Source organism: Malania oleifera, chromosome 2 (genome assembly GCF_029873635.1).
Source record: "Malania oleifera isolate guangnan ecotype guangnan chromosome 2, ASM2987363v1, whole genome shotgun sequence".
Classification (NCBI taxonomy): domain Eukaryota; kingdom Viridiplantae; phylum Streptophyta; class Magnoliopsida; order Santalales; family Ximeniaceae; genus Malania; species Malania oleifera.
Window position 1 is genome coordinate 144,525,414 of NC_080418.1, and position 20,276 is coordinate 144,545,689.

Consider the following 20,276-nt stretch of genomic DNA (forward strand, 5'->3'; position numbering starts at 1 on the left):
CTCTCTACCATTCCATCCTTCGTGCATATCGATGAGGCAAGCTTTTCAAGTTGAAATAAAGGAGAACATACACAACAATTCACCACATAACCCGAAACCCACACCAGGAATTCATATTAAAAGCATTAAAGCTTGCTAACATTGTTAATGTGTAACCAGCATAATTTTTGAGTAACTGAAACATTTAAGAACCACGAGTTTGACGAAGATCATATCCATGCATTTCTTTCTCATTCTTCTTTGGTGTGTCTGCAGCAGAAGCCATACATATTTCAGCTTCTTGGTTAGTGACAAGGTGAGTGTAGGAAAATGTTCACAATTAATACAGATGTTCTTTCTGGCAAGCGACTTAAGGAGGGTATGGCATTGGCAATGGTTGTCCTGGCATGGAATGTACAACATTGTGGATTGCACATTTGGCTCCTTGACAGCTACTAGCCCATCTCCTTGGGTAAGCTGATTTCAAGAAAATATAGGCTGCAAAATAACCAGATTTTTATATATAAGAAATGTGAGAGTGCAAGAACAAAGGGATGCAGAAAAAAAAAACCAATAAAACTTGATTAATATTAGATTTATATCAGCAGTTCAAAGCAGAAGGCAAAAACAGTGGGTTATGGAATTACTGTTACCACAAAATATAGTGCAACAGAAATAACAGAGTGGAACCATTTCAGGCGTATTTCTTCTTAATGGAAGATAACATTTCACGTCTTTTTTAATAAAGAGGAAAAGAACCCCACAAGGGTGTTCCTCAGAATTTAGCAATCCCATTTTTATTTCTTTCGAGAGTTCGTTCTTGAGGTAGGATAAATTTTTAACTCTCAATAGGTAAGTCTCTAATCAAGACAACTGCCAGATAACTCTATTTTTCTATTTCAATATATATGCAGAGTATGCAGACAGGGAATTTAAGTAATATAGGAAGAGGTTTTAGCCAAAAATATGAAACTAGGCAGAAGTTTTAAAAGTAGTTCTCTCCTCTTTTAGTTCAATACTTCGATTACCTTGCAGACATGAAAGCCATTCCAACAAACACAGCTTTGACTGCTTGCTTTGGCCCCGCATATTCAAACGCCAACGGTAGCATTTCGTGCAAGGTTATAAAGGCCATCACTCCACCAACTGCATGGTATACATTCACCCATGAAAAAGCATGTATAAACAACAATTTTAAATACTTCCATCCCTCAATGAAAACTTGTGGGACCAAACCTGATCCTAGCAGGCCCTCAAGAATTTCAGGACTCAAGCTTCTTGGGAATAGATATGCTGCATTGTAAGATAGATTGCATTGTAAGATAGATCTAACCATAAGAAATTCAAATGCTACAGTATTCATAGAGATCAAACACATAAGGAAAAAAATTTCAATACAAATGATCTCAGAAGACTTTCCTTCTTTTGGAAAAACGAATATTTATGTTTTAAAATATTCACCAGGCATATGTTTCACAGCAAAGGACTAAGAAATTCCCTAGGGTGCAAAGTTGAAGAGGGCATGAGTTCCTCTCAAATGCCTTATTAAGCTTCAATTCAATAAGACTCCGCACCTAATAAACATCACCTAGCTCTGACTTGAAGAATGTAACTTCCACTCCAAAAGTAGTTTTTCAGGGAAAACCAAAACCACTTTCTTTGCTACCAGTCAACTTACCCACAATTATAACGCCAAGGGGTTCTGCAAAGCCAGAAACTGTTGCCAATTTGAATGCCTGCCACTTGCTGAGAAATGTACAAAAACACCGATTAACATATCAGATAAAAAATTTCTAGTGCATTGAGATTTAACTCACTAAATATCTGTCCTTGATAAATATGCAAGTGACCAAGTCTTCCAGAAGCACCAATAATGACAAGAAGCAGGACACAATGTTTTTTCCTTCCAAAATTATAAAGGAATACTGCCAAGATTTTGAATATGAAGTTTCCATTCTATTTATATTTTACACATAAAACTGATAATGATCATTTACATTTTTGCACAAAGGTCTGCATAATATACTTTCTGTTTTTGCTTTGCAGAAAGCAAAGGAAAAAAAAAAATATGAGGCAAAGAAAACAAGGAAAATATATTGCTTTTATTGTTGTAAACAATGACGCTCAAAAGGCTTAACCAAACGGTGCAATAGGGAATTATTACCTCTGTGTGGCAAAATAAACAGGAAGTGCAACAGCAACACCCTGGAAAAGATAACTTGAAGTCAGGACAATGAGGAATTATGTTACTAATTATCTTGTGTCAGACAATTGCTTGTCCATAAAAAATACAGAACATAATAGTACATGTATATTATATAGTAATAAGTACCATTTTTTTATCCCAGAAAAAGACTGTAAATCTGTCCTTAATTTTTTTCCTTTTTCAAAATCTCCATCATGAAAATGCAGATGATTTTGATTGCATGGCAAACAATGCAGCAATTTCAAATAGCCAAAATGTGAAGAAATTTTCTGGCAAGCCAAAAATTAGGGCTTTGTTAAAGCTTGATATACATTGTTGGTCCACAACCTAACAACTTAAACTTTTAGGTAAAGTGGTAATCTAACATGGTATCAGAGCTAGTTACCAGAAGGTCCTGGGTTTTAGTCTCTTTGCCCATGTTTATTATGTGGTGTTTAAAAAAAATTATTATATTCCCTGTAATGGGTGTTATCTATCACGTGTGTCTAACAGCATTAAAACAATAACTACAAAAATGCAGACTTTTGGGATTACAAGTTTTATCTAAACTAAGTATGGAAATAAGATTAGATGGAGAAAATGTCAAAATAAAATAAGGAACAAAATGAATCTGCAGATTTCTTTGATGGCTCTCATCTGCTTTATGCTCGCCATTAAAAGAAATGAGGAAATTATGAAACTATGGTGAACAAAATCATTTGAACATGGCAAAAGAAATTACTAATTCATGGCAGACAATTTTTTGAATAACGTGCAAATTTCATAACATAAGGCCAATTTTTGGCCCAGCGTCGAGTGTTACACTAAAACCTAGCTCCCCAAAATGTGGTAGTAAGGCTGCATACATCATGCCCTTCCCAAACCCTTAATGTGGTGTGAGAACCTTACGCAATAGGAGATGATGTGATTATTTGCATCGAATCTTTCAAGAAGAGTGTGTTATTGGATTTAGAGGTCACTGTGGATCCAAACTTGATTTCAATAACTTTGGAAAAATATCATGCAAAGGTTAATTATGGAAATTTGTTCTTAATGAATTGAGCCTAAAAAAAAAGTAATAATAAAAACATTAATTATGAGGTATGCTCGCTATCAAAAAAGTATTTTTTATGACCCTTTTCAAAACAACAGACCTATTGATGAAATTAGACTACTTCCTCTGGGCAAGGTAGGGGGATGAATTCAAACATCAGCTTGTAGACTGGAATGCTAGTGTCTCTCCAAATCAAGCTGAAGTTTTGGCCCGGTTCATTAGGATGGCGAATTGAACTCCCTCAGCAAGATAGCCTTGGAAGTTCATGGCAACGTGGGATGGCTTGTGGATGAAGACAGGCTGGTTGGATTCCATTTTTTGGACATGGGCCAGAGGAAAGTTAGAAGTTGGGAATTCAGAAAGCCATGGTGCTTGATTTTGCTACTTTTTTCTAAAATTCCAGCTTAAGGAGAAGTGGTACGCACAACATTTTGAAAAAAAAAAAATGGTGTGGGATATTGCCCTAATGAAGATGTTTCCTTTTCTTTTTGCAATACGGACCAAAAGCTTAAGAAGTACAAGTGGCATGCACAATATTTATAAAAAAAAAAAAAAAACCATGCGCGAGATTGTTCTAACGAAGATGTTTCCTTATCTTTGTTCAATAGGGACAAAAAAAAAAATGCTTCTATCAGACTGTTGATCAAGATAGGAATACATTTCATTGAAATGCCAGTCTTTCAAAATTCTTACTTGAAAAATTTATGGTAAAAATGCAACTAGAAGAACTAATCTATCTTGAGTTATTAAGAGGCCAGGAGGCTTTTTCTGGCCAAAAGAATTCAGATGACATATAGTTGCTCCAAGGTAGCTAGCTTTCTCAAGGCAGTGACACATTAGAAGGGGCAGCCTACCTAATTAGCAGGAATTGACAATCCCCAATATCAGTTGCGCAAAACAAGGCAACATAATCAATTGACCATATGTTTTGCCCCATTAAATTGCTTTGTATTAATGATCTTTTATCTTTGCTTTGTTCAAGAGTTCATTGAATGTTGATCCACCTGCCAGTGGACTTGCTTCCAAGAAGGAGATTAAAAGGTTGATGCAAAAAAAATAGGTAATCATTGATAATGTGGAACTGCCAACTTTAAAGTAGAACTTATATTTTGGTAAAAGCTTGTGTGGAGACTTCTACACAATTACGGAGAATGAGTCCTTTGTGATTTGTTTTGGATTCACCGACATTGATTTCTTTTAGATAATTGCAGAGAATGGAGCGTCCTTTGTATTTTGTTTTTGATTCACCAATGCAGTAATTTACTTTTTATTCCCTTTTGCATCAATTGTGTAGAATGCAGTTGAGCTCTCAGCATCATTACTTCTTTTTTTTTTCAACAAAATAATCAACTATTTTTTTTAGGAAAAAAAAAAACTCACAAAGTATTCAATAGGTTCTTAGAAAATACATGACATTGTATTTCAAGAACTTAATTTGACCACAGCATAAATGGCACATGATCAAAAGAAACTAGTTTGGCCACATGCAGCTATACCACAAATCTAGATCTCTAATATTGTTCTGCAAAAACTACCAGCCAGATTTTCAGGGGAAAAAAAAGAACCTAAAAAATTTCTCCATTTATAAGCACTCTATGATATTCAGAAATGTTGGAGTGTATCTATTTTCACTACCTTATCGAAGACAAAGGTATGTGCAATTCACTATAAAGTTAAACCAATTTATGCTCTCAATTCCAATTTCCAACTGATTCATTCACATTTAGCAAAAAAATAAAAAGTCGTTCATAAATTTTTTAGCATCCTCAGTCTGTTGTTGCAGTAAGAATAGAAAATATTGGGAATCATATCCCATTATAAAAAAAGTTTGGAGGTCATAATAACAATCAAGAATATTTTCATTCATGGCAAGATGCAGGTATTCAAGAGATCCATGGGACATAAATAATAAATAGCATACAACAACAAATATTCGGTAAGGATTCAAATCATAGTCACCTGACAAATTTTACGCTGGCTGCCATAAATATTAAATAGCATATATGCATTAAAGAATCATGAACATAAATATAAATACCTCGGGAATATTGTGCAAAGCAATTGCCAAGGCCAAGTTAAGTCCAACACGAAGACCCTACAAAAAACCACAGAAACAAAAAGTTTTAAGCGGCATCCACAGAAGTGACACATGGTCTGCCAGAAAAGAAATTCAACAGCTCATTTTTTCCTTGTCTTCAAATAGCAACATAGTTAAAATTTAGATTTTATCAAAACAGAGAGCAATACAATATCATTTCAAATTTTCAACATGTTCATGAGCACACTCGGCCTAAGCATGTACATGAAAAAATGACAATATCAAAGGCAAAGCTAGGGTTTTATGGCCGAGATATATATAATAAAGATAAATTTAATGTTGATGGTGGTAGTAATGAATGGAAAAAAACATTAAAATTGAATAGGCTTTCAAAATTTTTTTTAAAAAAAAAAATTGCAAATAGATTAGATAGGAGGTAATTACATTAGAGAAAAAATAAAGAAAGAAAAAATGCAGTTAAAAAAAAGGAAAAAAAAAACAAATTTAAACTAATATGAAGTTAATGCTTTTTTGAAAAAATAAATTCTTCTATTGGAACAATATAATGTAATGTATGTATAATATATTAAAAGTATTTCCTCCTAGTGGACATTCCAATGGGTAGAGTTGCAGAACTTCATACTAGACGTCTTAAGTTCTAACCTTGGGAGGGGGTGGGAAGGAGCAGGAAGGTGCATGGGATGGGTGGTAGGCTACATCTAATTAGGGGTGAGCATAATTCGGAGAAACCCAAATTAACCGACCGAAATTGGTCGGTTCGGTTCGGTTAAGAACACAAGATCGGTCAGTTCGGTTATAGTTTTACAAAATTCAATTAATCAGTTAATCGGTTCGGTTTAGAAGAATGTTAATTCGGTTAACAAAAATAAACGATTTAATAATTAATTAAAATTTAAATATAAATTAGTAAATGTTAATTAGTATATGCTAATTTGTTAATATGTTAATTTGTTAATATGTTAATTACTATATGTTAATTTGTTAATATGTTAATTAGTATTTGGTAAAAAAATCTACAATTATATTATGTTTTTATTAATTAATTTCAAATTAATTCGGTTAAATTCGGTTAACCGAACGGTTGAGGCCCCTCTATTTGGTCGGTTCGATTAATTCGGTTAATTAACCGAATTTGGCCGAAACGACCGCTTGCTCACCCTTACATCTAATTGTGTAGTTCAGGCCTAGTAGCCTCCAACAGAGCGAAGAAAATCAAAGTGCTGGGACCATAAACTAAAACATATTTTAAACATGCTTCTTGGAAAGCTACACTGGATTATATATCTCATAATGTTCATTTTATGAAAATAATTCAGTTTCTTAGAGTTTCCTCTTTCTAAAAATTGATCTATTACAGAAGAACAGTACAAAACTTTTACGTACCTTCATTGATCCAAGGAACACAGCCATTCCTTCAGGAAAATTGTGCAAGCTTATGCCTGCAACATGTAAGGAAAAAGCTTCCCATCATATCATACCAATATAAGTACTTTGTTTACATAGCGGAAGCAGCAGGTTTCAAATCATTAAGTTTGTTATTATTTTCTCTTTTGGCTAAATGAAAAATCCTGAACTTTAACATAAATTTTGATTTATCGCAAACTTTGATTTGTTGCAATTATAAACTAGATTTTTTAAGCTTTCAACTGTTTATCATGTGATACCATATTACGATCCTTTTTTAATGCGGAAGCCACATCCCACTTGGAGAGAGAGAGAGAGAGAACCAATTTTCCTTATTGTTAAAGGTTATGTTGGTCATTAAGCATTTTTAGCATGTGCTAGTGTTATCATTTTAGTAAGCATGAGATAATAAGGGTATTATTGGTATCATGGTTTTAAAACCTAGACTGGACAGGCCAGTTTGACCCGGTTCAATCGGAACTGATCATTAGGCCGGTCTGGTTATCTCTCATAACTCAGATTTGGAGCAACCCACATTTAACCCAGATGACCTGGTCCAAACTGGACCGAACTGGCCTGAACCAGTGCCACAACCAGCTTAGCCAAGCCAACTATACACCAAAAATAAATAGCGGAAGTGCACCGGAATTCAAACCTGAGTCTCAGGTTTGGAACAAGGAACATTGCTGCCCTGCCACCATACCCACCAAGAATTGCGTAATGAATTATCAAGTAAATAAAATACAAATGCAATATGAATGTAGCTAATTTTTAATTGAACCCAACTATCAAAACTCTTCTCTTTGCCTCCTTTTCCAATATTTGTTCAACTCATAATAATAATTTTAAAAAATAAAAATTATATCTAGATTGTTTATAAATAATTGTTTTTTTTGTTAAAAACAAATGATTATGACCAACATTTTATAATGTTATCATATATTACATGCTTACAAGCATTAACTTCAAACTTTAGATTTCAAATTTATGTAGATTTGGAAAAAATGTAGGATAAATTTATTAAGTTCCATATAAATCTAAATCTACAATCTGACTTAAATTTAAGTACATTTGGACAAAATCCACTGTATCAAACACAATCCTAGATCATTGTGTTTTTTTTGTTGTTATTGTTATTATAATAATAATCATTCTATGCATGCATAAATACACACAAATATATATATATTAAATTGACATCACTGGTTTGACCGCTAGTATGACCCACCAGTCCAGCCAATCCAATGCCTTCACCAGGTTTATCACCTAGGTTTCAAAACCATGATTGGTATGTACATGACATATTATAAATAGAGAGAGAGAGAGAGAGAGAGAGAGAGAGAGAGAGAGAGAGGCCTATCGTTGCAATTAGGTCTTCCATTTTACGCAATACTTCAACATGGTATCAGAGCAAGTTCCGAACTAAACCCTACCACCAAACCAAACCTCAAACCTAATCATCCTATGTGAATCTGCCATTATAGGAGGATCAACCGCACCTGTAAAGCTAGAAACGAGTCCAGGGATTCACAAAAAACACAGCAGTCGCTGGAAACTTCCTGAACATTGCTGCCCTTTTCAGAAACGAAAGAACCCCTTCATATTTTGCAAAACCAACCAGATAAGTCTGTGAAATATCATCGTCGAAGGAGTCCTCACATGTCAGCCAACTGCTAGCAGCTCTAACCCCATGCACCAGCGCGAGACATCTTCTCTGTCTGCTTTGCCTCGATTTCCTCCAAAATGACTTAAATTCTTCAATAGACCCAAATATTAAGTTGTTGGTCATGTATTTTGTTCACTCATAGCAATTCCTCAGTTGTTGTTCGATACTTTTAAGGTCATCAGTTAGTCTCTTGGGGCAGTGGCACTTTTAGTATGTTGGTTCCTTGCAGTTGTATCAATTTGTTGGTGACTCATTTGTGGTTGTTTCAGTGATTCCCCTTGTTTGTGGTAGTTCTGGTTGTTCATGCCATTCACCTTGTTTGCCATTGGCCTCATTAGTGAGTGTTGGGATGGAGTCCATGAATCCCAGAAGTATGTTCCCTCCATCACTACCATAGATAACAGTTGAAAAGTTGGATGGAAACAACTATGTTCAATGGTCTAAGGTTGTTAAGATCTATTTGAGAGGCTTAGCCACTTAGGTAAATCTGAACAATTGTTCTAATATGAGCCCTTTGATGATAAAAGGAAAGATGTGTGGATTCAGGAAGATGAAATGATTGTCTCCCACTCCTGGAACTCTATGGAGCCCCAAATTGCATAGATGTGCATACTTCTGGATATATGCAAGGAGATTTGGGATTATGTCAAGCTTCTGTATTCTAGAAACATTACACACATGTACGATTATCCCTTCATTACTTTCACTTACAACAGTGAGACAAGGCTGTCAAAAAGTACTTTGAAGAGATGAAGCGTATTCATGAAGAACTTAACATCGTGCAACCCATGATCATTGATATTTGCGAGAAGCAAAAGTGGAGGGAGTAGATGATAGTTCTTTGGGTTCTAACGGATATGAAACCCAAGTTTGAGGCACTTCGGTCCCAAATTCTTGATAGTGCAAAGTTGCCATCCTTTGCTGATGTTCATTCTCACGTTCTTCATGCTTCCTCCAACACATATTCCCCAGCCCTTGCATCTAATGTTTTAACCCCTGGTTCTAAGGAAGCTTTTGTTACACATGGTGATTCTAGTTCTTAACCAAGCAGTTGTGTAAGTTCTCAAGGTGGTTAAGTGGCTATGGTGGAAGAGATAGACAAGATAGAGGCCCTCCTCACAAATGCCCTCACTATGGACGATAAGATCATATTATTGAGTAATGTTAGGATCTTCACGGTAAACCTCCTTGCATTGCCAATGCAATCACCACAGACCCCACATTTTTAGGCTCAAGCGGGGAGCAACATACTATTCAAAGAAACAGTATTCCAAATTCTAGCAATATCAAGCATCCGACCAAGCTTCCCATCCCATTGCATCTCCTTCTTAGATAAATAATCCTACAACTTACATATCATCCAGTACTCCTCACCCTAGTCCTTGCGTAACTAGGTTATAGGTTCATCCACCATTGATCATATGACAAGCATACCTAATTTCTTCTCTACTCTCTAATTTTTTGAAAATTTACATCAACTTATTCTAGCTTATAGGTTCACTATTTCCGTTAAGAGAATAAGGATAGTAAATCTCTCTTCCTTTGTTTCTCTTCCTCCAAAGTTTTATATCCCCAAGTTCCTCTTTTAATATTATGTTAGTTGGAAAGACTATCAAATCTTTGAATTGTTAAATAACATTTTTTCATGATTCTAAGGTCATTCAAGATCTAAAGATGAGGAAGGTGATTGAGAAAAGACATGAAGTCGGTGGACTATACCATTTTGAGCTACTATCCCCTTTTATCACCTACACTACTGCTGCCACAAAATGCCAAATCCATTGTTGCATAGGTCATCCTTCTTGGAAAAGTTACAACAACTAGGTCCTACTTTAAGTTTAGTGTCTAGTCTGAAGTGTGGGTCTTGTGACTTGGGAAAGCATCATTGCATTCCATTTGCTTCCCGAGTCAATCAACGGGCAGCAAGCCCTTTTGTGTTAGTCCTTGGGTCCTCGTCGGGTTGTGTCCAAGTTGGGTTTTTGATACTATGTAACTTTTGTTGATAATTATTCAAAAAATGACTTGGCTCTATTTAATAAAAGATCGGTCTGAGAATTATTTCATATCTTTTGAGCCTTCTGTTATAAAATAAAACTCAATTTAATTTTCCAATGCGGATACTTCAGAGTGATAATGCTAAAGAGTACAGTACCCAATTCACTACATGTCACTACATGCATAACTCACGCTGGTATTACTCATCTGTCATTCTATGCCCACTCCACGACAAAATGGGGTTGCAGAAAGGAAAAATAAACATATCTTTAAAGTCACTCGTATCTTAAGAGCTATTAAATCCTTCCTCATTATCTCATTCCATGTTATTTTTTTAGGTGTACCTTTACCCCTTCTACTACTAGTGACATAACTAGCTCACTCCTCCTCACTAGTGCACTATTTGGTCTACATTTCAAGTGCCCAAACCATCTAAGCAGCCCCTCCTTTGTCTTATCTTCTACCAATGCTATGCAACAAATTACAATGTATTTTATTATCATACTCCATTGGTAAGATTTTGCTTATTCTATATGTGGATGATATTGTGATTACTAGTAATGATGATCAAGGTATCTAGGGCCTAAAGTATTTTCTGCAAACTAAATTTCATACCAAGGATTTGGGACCATTCAAGTACTTCTTGGGTATAGAAGTATTTCAATTTTGCATGGAATTGTTTTGTCACAGAGGAAGTATGTTCTTGATCTTTTCGATGAGATCGGCTATTGGAATCCAAACCTACTAATACACCCATGGATCCTTAAAGTGAATTAGTGCTAGATACGGATGGTTTGTTGCCCGACCTAGGATGATACTAAAGACTTGTTGTAAAGTTGAATTATCTCACAGTCACTCAAACAGAGATAACTTTTACAACAAGTATTGTGAGTCAATTTCTTGATTCTCCGAGAATAAGTAACTAGGAGATGTAGTAATATGCCATTTTGAGATATCTAGAAGGTGCACCTAGGAGATGTCTCTTATATTAGGATCAAGGTCACACTTATATTCAAGGATATACAAATGGAGATTGGGATTGGTTTTTTAAAAATCCACAACCAAGTACTATATCTAGCCAACCTCACCTAGTGGGACTTAAGGTTTGTTGTTGTTGTAGTTGCTGTCGTTGTTTTTTGTTGTAACCTAGTACTATATCTTTGTTGATGGTAATTTGGCTTCTTTCCAGAATAAGAAACAAACTGCAGTGCCAAGGTCAAGTGTTGATTCAAAGTATAGGACATGGCTCACACTATATGTGAACTTGTTTGGTCAAAGAACATATTGGAAGAATTGGATTTTTCACATTCCCAATCAACTGAATTGACATGCAATAAATCAAGCAGCAATTTATATTGCCTCCAGCCCAATATTCCACAAGTGGGCAAAATATATTGAAGTTAATTGCCACTTTATTTGAGAGAAACTTGTGCAGAAGCTCATCACAATGGCTCGTGAATTCTGATTTACACCTTGCTGATTCATTCACTAAAGCTTTGGGGATTGCTTGTGTTAAATTCATTCGTAACAAGAAGCTAGGAGCATATGATATCTATGCACCAGCTTGAGAGGGAGTGCTAATGGTTATTTTGGTCATTTTAGCATTATTAGTATGTGCTAGTGTTATGTTAGTAAGTGTGAGTTAGTGAGGGTATTATGGTCATTGGTATGTATTTGACATGTATTATAAATAAAGGGAGAGAGCTATCGCTGTGATTAGGTCTTCCATTTTACCTAATACTTCAACACTTATGTTAAGCCCTTGTCTTCTCCAATGCACTATCTATATGTGAAGCTCAAATGGCCCAATGACTCCCACTTTCATCATAGTTTAAATTTTATTTTATTTTTTATTTTTTGTTTTGGCCTAGGCAGAGTATGCTTGGGAGCTAGCTAAATATAAGTGTGGCGACCTTGAAGGTTGTTGATGGCTGTAAACGTGATTAATATGGATGACATCATGATGGTGGTGGTGTTTGCAGCCATCCCGATGGAGAGTATACATGAATTGTGGCTGCATAGAGGAAAAGCTAGAATTAAAAAGAGTGAATTACCCTACTCCATCAATCTCATTCCATGTTTGCTTTACACACCACAGGCCTAGAGGAAAATGAAAGATTGAACTTTTCAACAATGTTTTTGAAAGGCTCCAAGTCTCGCCCTAAGACGAGGCATGCCCAAAGTGCCTTGAGGCATATTCTAAAATACCAAATTCCATGAAGGCAAACACATTTAACAATGAGGCTTGCACTGTTGCACAATAGTACCAAAATTGTGCCCTTTTGCGCTTTTTAGTTGAGGCATACACATTTTAGATGTGCGAATTGTAGTTATATTTGGCTACAAAAAGACAACCAAATGTTTATATGAAAGGAATGCCCTAATACAATTTGATCTCTAAAACTCTTGAATCTCAACTTTTCCAAAATAATTGAGAATTGGATCTTAGATCATGAATATAATTTCAACTTTGTAATATTATAGTAAATTCTTGCATGTTTACTAAATGATTCAAGCAAATGCTCTTAGAATGGCCAACAAATATTTCCTTATTTGAATTTTTTCACTTTATTTGTAACTTTATATTCTATGTAATTTGTTCAAATACTTTGTCTAAAAAATAAAACTCCCAAAAAGTTTCTGCCTCAATGCCTCAAGGAATATTCCTCACACCATAAGGGTAAAAGGATTACACTTCAAGTTTTATGTCTTTATCTTTCAAAGCATTGCTTTTCAAAAAATGGGGCTTCGATTAACTATTATCTATTTCCACCCATATATATAAATCATACAAACAATTCAAAATCCACCACTCCCTAAAAACACATATGAGTGTCACCAAAACTAGTGGAACGGTAGTCAGTGGCGTTGGGTAGCATGGGTTATTGCAAGTGAAGAGGGTTGCCTAGAGGTCCCCACCTTGGAGAGGATTGGACAGAAATACCGGTAGAGGAGGTAGCATAAAGCGAACTCTTTTGCTGGTGGATGTTAGCTACAGAATGATTTTGCTGGTAATAGGATGGTGCAGGAACACCATCCTACAACTTCAATTCTTAATTCCAATCTCCATAAAAACTAATACATAGGGATAGTTTACAATGCATGGAAGATACAGAAACTAATAAAGATACCTAATCCAGCCAAAATACTAGTTTCCTAAATGATAATAACCTAGAATCTTGGAGATATAATCCTAATATGTAGGCTTACAATACCTGTAAGATAAAGAAACTAATTAAGAAACCTAATTAATCCAAAATACTAGTTTCCTAAATGATACCCTAGAATCTTGCTTCCAACATTATAATATCCTAAAATCTTGATTAAAAATTTAAAATACCCTAAATAAAAAAAAACGAAAATACAATAAAAATAGGAAACTAAAGTAGCTCTTATTGCATGCTGCATCACAAGGGCCGGCAGAGATAATATTGATGATACAAGGCAGTAGGGGTGAGCATAATTTGGTTTTAACTGAATTAACCGACCGAGTTCGGTTGGTTCGGTTCGGGTAATTTATATTTTGGTTCGGTTCGATTCGATTTTAGAATAGGTAATTTCGGGTATTCGGTTTTCGGTTTGGTTATGGGTAATATATATTTTGGTTAACCGAATTACCCGAATTTTTAATTAATTAATAATTAAATATAACTTATTAAATTATATTATTTATGATTTTAATTTTTAGGGGTTGGCCGCTAGGGTTCCATTCAGGATTCGGCCATTCCTAAATCCCAATTTCCCATTTCCCTCTTCTGCTCTTCCCTTCCCAAGTTCGCAGTTCGCAAGTCGCAACTTCACCAGCTCTTCACTCAAATCTCCACATATGAAACTGGTCGTGTCATTCCAAACCTCTTCGGCTCTTCCCTTCGAGTGATCAAGACTTGAGTCTTCGGCTCTTGCTCTTCCCTTCATTTGCAGAAATGCAGAATCGCAGTTCCCTCTTCAAGTCTTCCAGTTGCGCAGAACCATTCATATTCATATGCGCAAACCAAAATCTGGGTTGGATCTAGCGCAAAAGGAACAGAAAACATGAAATTGTTGAGATGAACAACGACTGGAAGCTGCTTTTGATTTACCTGATTGGTGTTGTCGAACTTGTCGTACATGAAATGCGTGATGATGCTGGTCTTTCCCACAGATTGGTCCCCTAAGAAGACGAGCTGGTATTTGGCAAGAGCAGAGACCAGAGCCATGGATCAAATCTACCAGAAAGCAAGAGAGAGACAGATCTGACCTGTCGATGTCCGAAATTATTGTGGCAGGTAACAATCTGCTCTCTGGCGATCTAGTTTCTGATTCGATTGGTCTTTTTGTAGACATATAGAGGGGGGGAGAGACTATACAGCAATCATATTTTGTTTTTCATAATTAATTTTAACTGTATTTGGTTAAATTCGGTTAACCGACCGAAAATTTGGTTCGGTCGAGTACAGTTCAGTTAAAGCAATCAATTCGGTCAGTTCAGTTACGGGTTGGGGGTTAACCAAAAAATTCGGTTAATTAGCCGAATTTGGCCGAACCGACCGTTTGCACACCCCTACAAGGCAGTGTCTTAGGGCATTCTTGTGATCAGTGATTGCCCTTGTCAGCCCAGCACAGGGCACAGGCCCTGGCTTCTTCAAAAGCCAAAATTCTTGGGTGTATCAGGCAGTGTACTGGGCATATCATCACCATCCACATCCCCAACATGCATTTGGTAGGGCCTACCAAACGAATTGTTGTCATGTGCCTGGTCAATGTGTGTCTGACATGCCAAAGCCCTTGTCCCTACCTTTTTGTGTAGGTTTTCAGACATGCAGGTTTAAAGTTTTATTGGTTTGGTTAGTGCACTTTTTATCTTTTAGAAGAAGGCAAGCAACAAATATTAAGCACAAGGAGAAAATGCAAGATAACGGAAAAAGCCTAAGAAAAACAAAATAAACCAGTCGGAGCAGCCCAACTCACCCAGAATTTTTAGCGCAAATTAAGGATGATACAGATGGGCTTCACCATGGATGCTCTGTTTTGAGCTGCACAAAGGCAGCAGCAGTTTTTTTCTCTTTGTAAAAATCTAGCTTTACTATGTTGAAGAATATGGGTTAAAGGAGCCGCTGGCAGCTAAGTCGGTTTCAATGGAGGATCTTTACTGTGGTGTGAATGGGGAGATGCAGAAGATGAAAACATGGAAAAAGATATTCCTTCTCTTCTCCCTATAGTTAGAACTAATATGATGAAATTTCAAAGCTGATTCTCTATCCTGTCTCTCAAGTAAAATTATTGGCCCTAGCTTCCATGTCTTCTAAAAAAAATTTGTCATAAATGGAAAAGGCAGAAACCTACAGCAGTTTGAGGGACATCTAATATAGCAACAATTAAAAAGTTAGATAGAATTTGCATCAAATTATACTTTCGGATCAAATTGAAATTTTTTCTGAATTTCAGGTTTTTCGTCATTAAGCCTTTCTTGTTTGACCTTCCCATAAACAGTACAAACTCCTTATCTCTTTATTAAAGCATCCATTCTTCCAGAAAATCAAGTAAAATAATTAGAAACAGTATTTATAGGCACTAGGCAAAAAAATACGTAGTAGTATTATAGTTATAGAAGCTGCTACTCAAACTATGCATCTTTAAGATATGAAGAAAATCTCTATTTATTATAAATGAGAAAAGATGAGAAATGGTTCTAAATAGAGCCCCAAGCGAGTTCCACACTTTCCCAAGAAACCAAGACAAAAGAATTGCACTGAGGATGGGATGGATAATGGTCTCTTGTCAGAGACTATAGGGTGTAAGGTTGAGAAACTTCCTTTAACCTAAAGCTGCCACTTGGAGCCAAATTTAAGGAGAAATTCTAATGGGCTCCCATAATTGAGAAGATTGAAAAGAAACTTGCAGGGTGGAAGAGCAAGTCTGTCGACAGGGGGAAGGCTCACGATATCAAACCTACCAGTCTACTTCATGTCTCCCTTTCCCATCCCTTGCTCAATAGATAGGAGGTTGGAAGGAATTCAAAGATGATTCGTTTAGGATAATATGGGAGAGGGCTTATACCATCTAGAAAATTAAGAAGCCGTAAAAACGACCCAATATCCAAGGAGGCTTGGAGATATAAAGATCTCACCTCTTTCAAAAAATTCTTCCTTGAGAAATGGAATTAGCAATTTCATGGAGGATAAGGATTATTTATGAAAGAGTAACATTGAGATAAAGTATGGGCTTCATACGAATGGGTGGGCCCAGCAGGAAAAGTATCCCAAGAGAATTCATCCCCATTTGAAATAAAGAAGGAAGAAATAGGCTCAAAATTCAATGAGGACAACCTACATACAAATGACGAAAAGAAGTGCAAAGCACAAAATACCCACCCAAATACCATCCCCATGTATTGATAAATATCGGGGATTTTTTTCTCATGTATTCATATACATCAAGGTCATCCAGTGCAAATGTGCAACCGTCTTCCTAGCAGCCACTTCATACCAAAATAGGATAGGCCCTAGTCCAACTCACCCCTTCCAAAGACCCTGCTCTGTAGGACTAGCACTAGGTAATGGCCACATCCAGCAATCAAACAATGAGGTTAGTTATCCAGTTTACACAAGAAATGTACATGAAATATAATGAAACAGTTCACATTATGACAAGTCAGAATGTTGGAATTTCTAGGAAAAGAAAACATAATTCTGATTCTTTTCCCAGAATATCATGACTTATTATTTAAATCCACTGCACAAATATTTTGGATGAGCTCTCAAATCTATCTTGTGGAACACCTGTATATGGTTCTGATTTCTACAAGAAGCTGGCAAGTAATATCACCAAGAGGCTCAGTTTTTTCACTTCATCTGAGTTATATCAGCTAAATATTCTGAGATATGATGAAACAAATTAAAACTAAAATGTTTCAGACCAATATAGTAAAGTTTGGAATAGGTCTCATCCTGGGGCATAATCTTAATTTAGCATCCTAGATCCTGAAGAAATCAGTATCAGGTAAGGCTTTGAACATTTAAAAAACAAAAAAACTAGTCTTCAGCAGTATCAATATATAATGAAATCAATCAGACAACTTAGATATCCAGCCATTTCCAACTCGATGATTGTGCACAAAAACATTTTGGAACACTTCAAACAATAAATGAGGAACATTTCAACAGATTTGACACAACATTCATACCAACTGCTGTAATAATTCCGCTAAATAGAACTTGGCGGCGATGCTTTTTCATAATGTCCTTACCCCCTTCATCCCCATTCTTCTGTTATCAGGCATCCAAATATAGAAGCAGTAAGTGAAATGTGTTTTTGAAAGCAAAACAACAAATCCAATGAGTGTGCTAGATTATCCAAACCTTCTTACTATTCACATCTGAACTAGGAACAAGACTTGGTTCTGGGATGAAACTGGCCACAACAGCAAAAAATATGACACCTGCAAAGAACTGTATGCCCAATCAATTGAAGATTAATTGTCATATCAGCATAAGTGATTTGCATTATAAAAGCAATCTGCTCAAATTATGAGAAAAGGAAAAAAGTCATAATGAAGATGGCTTACCCAAAGGTTTCCTTTCAAAAAGCCAATGGAATTCAAAGCATTATGAGCCAAATCCAGAAAAGATATGCTCAGCATAAGCCCAGCAGCAAAACCCTATATGAAGGAAAGAGGCTTAAACATTGTCACCACATTAAACCAGGAAATGAAATGGACAATTTGACTTCTGAACATTACTTGCAAAAGCCCAAGCATCTTCAAACTCGGAGTCTGATTAAGAATTACAAAAACAGCACCTGTTTCAGAAGCCAGGACCTATAATTAGATTCTGAAACAAAAAAAAAAATGATTTGAAACTGTTTTCATTTAACCTTTAAAAAAAAGGTTGACGATGGACTTGTAATAAACTCATATAAACAAATTTCTGACTAATAATCAAGATCATAAAAAAGTAATCATAATACTTTAATCACAATATCTTAAGCACCATATTACATAAAAACATAGTCAAATTACGAGATACTTAAAAATTTAAATTTACAAGCCAATTGAATTGGACGAATATCCAATTTTGAGTTATATTAAGATACATAACAAGAAGATCTAACCACAAAATTGAGGCTTAACTCCAAATTGTAAGCCCAATACACTGTATTTTGAACACCTCACAATTTAAAAAAAAAAAATAGAAAATAAATTCCCACCATTAAAGAGGAAAAAAGTAACTCGAAGACTAAGAAGCTTAAAATTTGACGCTAAAACCAATATCAACCCACGTTACACCGAAGTACCAAACTTCGCTTACAGCAGAGTTTCTGCTTCCATAGACGCCAAAAACACAAAATAGGAGCTAAAATCTGAATTAAGCGATTACCCACTTGATATTTTACTAAGGATTATATCCGCTGCGCAAGTCACATGAAAAAAAAATGTAAGCTTATAAAACGGGAGCTTGCAGTTTGCCAGACAAACCAGACGATTATCAAATTCGAGTCGTATCAATGATCAACTTTATCAGTGAAAGCGAGCTCCTCTCACCTATAGAAGTACTCAATCCACCAACGAGTGAGAGAGCAAGAGCCACCATGACCTGAGAATCCATGTGGGTATCTGCTCCAAAGGCCAATGCACTCGAACAAGACCGAACAAATTCAAAGGAGGCGAAAAATCAAGTAAAAGACGAAAATTGATAGTGCTTGATTGCGTTGAGGACAAAGCTTAACTAAGCAAAACCCCCTCTCAACTCCCAACACATAAAAACTGTTGAGAGAGAGAGAGAGAGAGAGAGGGCGAGAGAGAGAGAATATGTACAGTAGGAAGAAAGGGATGGTTTGATGGGTGAGTCCAAGAAACGTGTAGCTTCTTCTCCTGATCTTCTACCTATACCTATCTTCGTCTTTTGGAGATTGATGCTGGGAATGGGCATGACTCAAATGAGAGGGATCCAAATCACAAATCACAAATTTCTGGGCAAAAGTGCAAATTTACATTAAATTAGACTGAAAAATAATGTAAATTAGGCTGAAAAATATTTTAAACTATCACATACCTCTTGAAAAAAGTACAAATTTACATTAAATTAGACTGAAAAATATTTTAAATTACATTGTGCAGTTAAGTGGCAACAATGAATGGAGAATAAGGAACAACATATGTGGATTTGTGATGCATAGCATTACTCAATTAAAATGAACCCTAGAATGAATTAACATAAAATTAATTTAAAATATTATATTGATTATTTTTACATATATAATTTTTTATTAAAATTAATTTTCATTTTAAATTTCTTATTTTCAATCAAAATGACATAGAATATATTGTTTCTAGATATTTATTAAATTAGATGAATTTCGCAAATGGTCAATTAAATTTAAAACTTAATTGTATTGCACTTGCTAAAATTCAAAAAGTATCATTGACATCACCTTACTTTGCAAAAGATGTCAATGTTGATATCCTATCCAAATCTTGAAGCAATCTTCTTACCCATACCAACACTGAGGGATTTTTTTTTTTTTTTTTTTTTTTCTGCATATGTGACACCCATGGGGCATTCTCAAAATCAAATAAAAGACATTCCTCCCACCCTAGACATTAAAAGTGTATTTATATCAGCGAAACTCCAATATTGTGTTGTTGGACCTCACAACTTCGTTTCATCAAAATGTGTGACAAGGTTGAAACCTAATTTATTCTTTTATGGTCAAAATCTTCTGTATACTGCCAAATGTTGGTTGATGGCATAAAGTACTCACACAATTGTCATTGTCAATAGCTTTAGGATTTCAATTTTTTGTCCTAATTTCATCAAGGAAAAGAAAAAGGAATAGTTGGTTTGAGGCTCTAGAATTGAACATTTAGGTGCTTCTCAACTAGCATTATAAACAATTATTGAGTGTAAAGAGATTTGATGCTATTAAATATACTACAAGGGTGCTATGACAGTTCATC

General features: G+C 35.5%; 1 protein-coding gene across 1 annotated transcript; it reads right to left on the reverse strand.

The window, feature by feature from the left end:
• Positions 1–87: 87 nt before the first annotated feature.
• LOC131147934 (zinc transporter ZTP29) lies at positions 88–19,474 on the reverse strand. Its single transcript, XM_058097603.1, has 13 exons — positions 19,372–19,474; positions 18,861–19,288; positions 18,060–18,118; positions 17,886–17,978; positions 17,680–17,769; positions 17,505–17,586; positions 6,661–6,716; positions 5,257–5,313; positions 2,144–2,184; positions 1,658–1,725; positions 1,216–1,272; positions 1,008–1,125; positions 88–477 (listed from the first exon to the last, which is right to left on the reverse strand). Exons 2-13 carry the CDS (start codon positions 18,922–18,924, stop codon positions 435–437), a joined length of 828 nt encoding a protein of 275 aa, XP_057953586.1. The 5' UTR covers positions 18,925–19,288; positions 19,372–19,474; the 3' UTR covers positions 88–434.
• Positions 19,475–20,276: the final 802 nt, after the last annotated feature.

What these genes read in the sequence shown, in the direction of transcription:
- LOC131147934 (XM_058097603.1), bottom strand. Translation starts at nt 18,924, where the DNA reads ATGGATTCTCAGGTCATGGTGGCTCTTGCTCTCTCACTCGTTGGTGGA. An exon ending in CAGATGTGAATAGTAAGAAG is followed by an intron (nt 17,587 to 17,679) that starts GTTTGGATAATC and finishes GCCTGATAACAG; the next exon opens with AAGAATGGGGATGAAGGGGG. An exon ending in ATGGCTTTCATGTCTGCAAG is followed by an intron (nt 478 to 1,007) that starts GTAATCGAAGTA and finishes GTTATTTTGCAG; the next exon opens with CCTATATTTTCTTGAAATCA.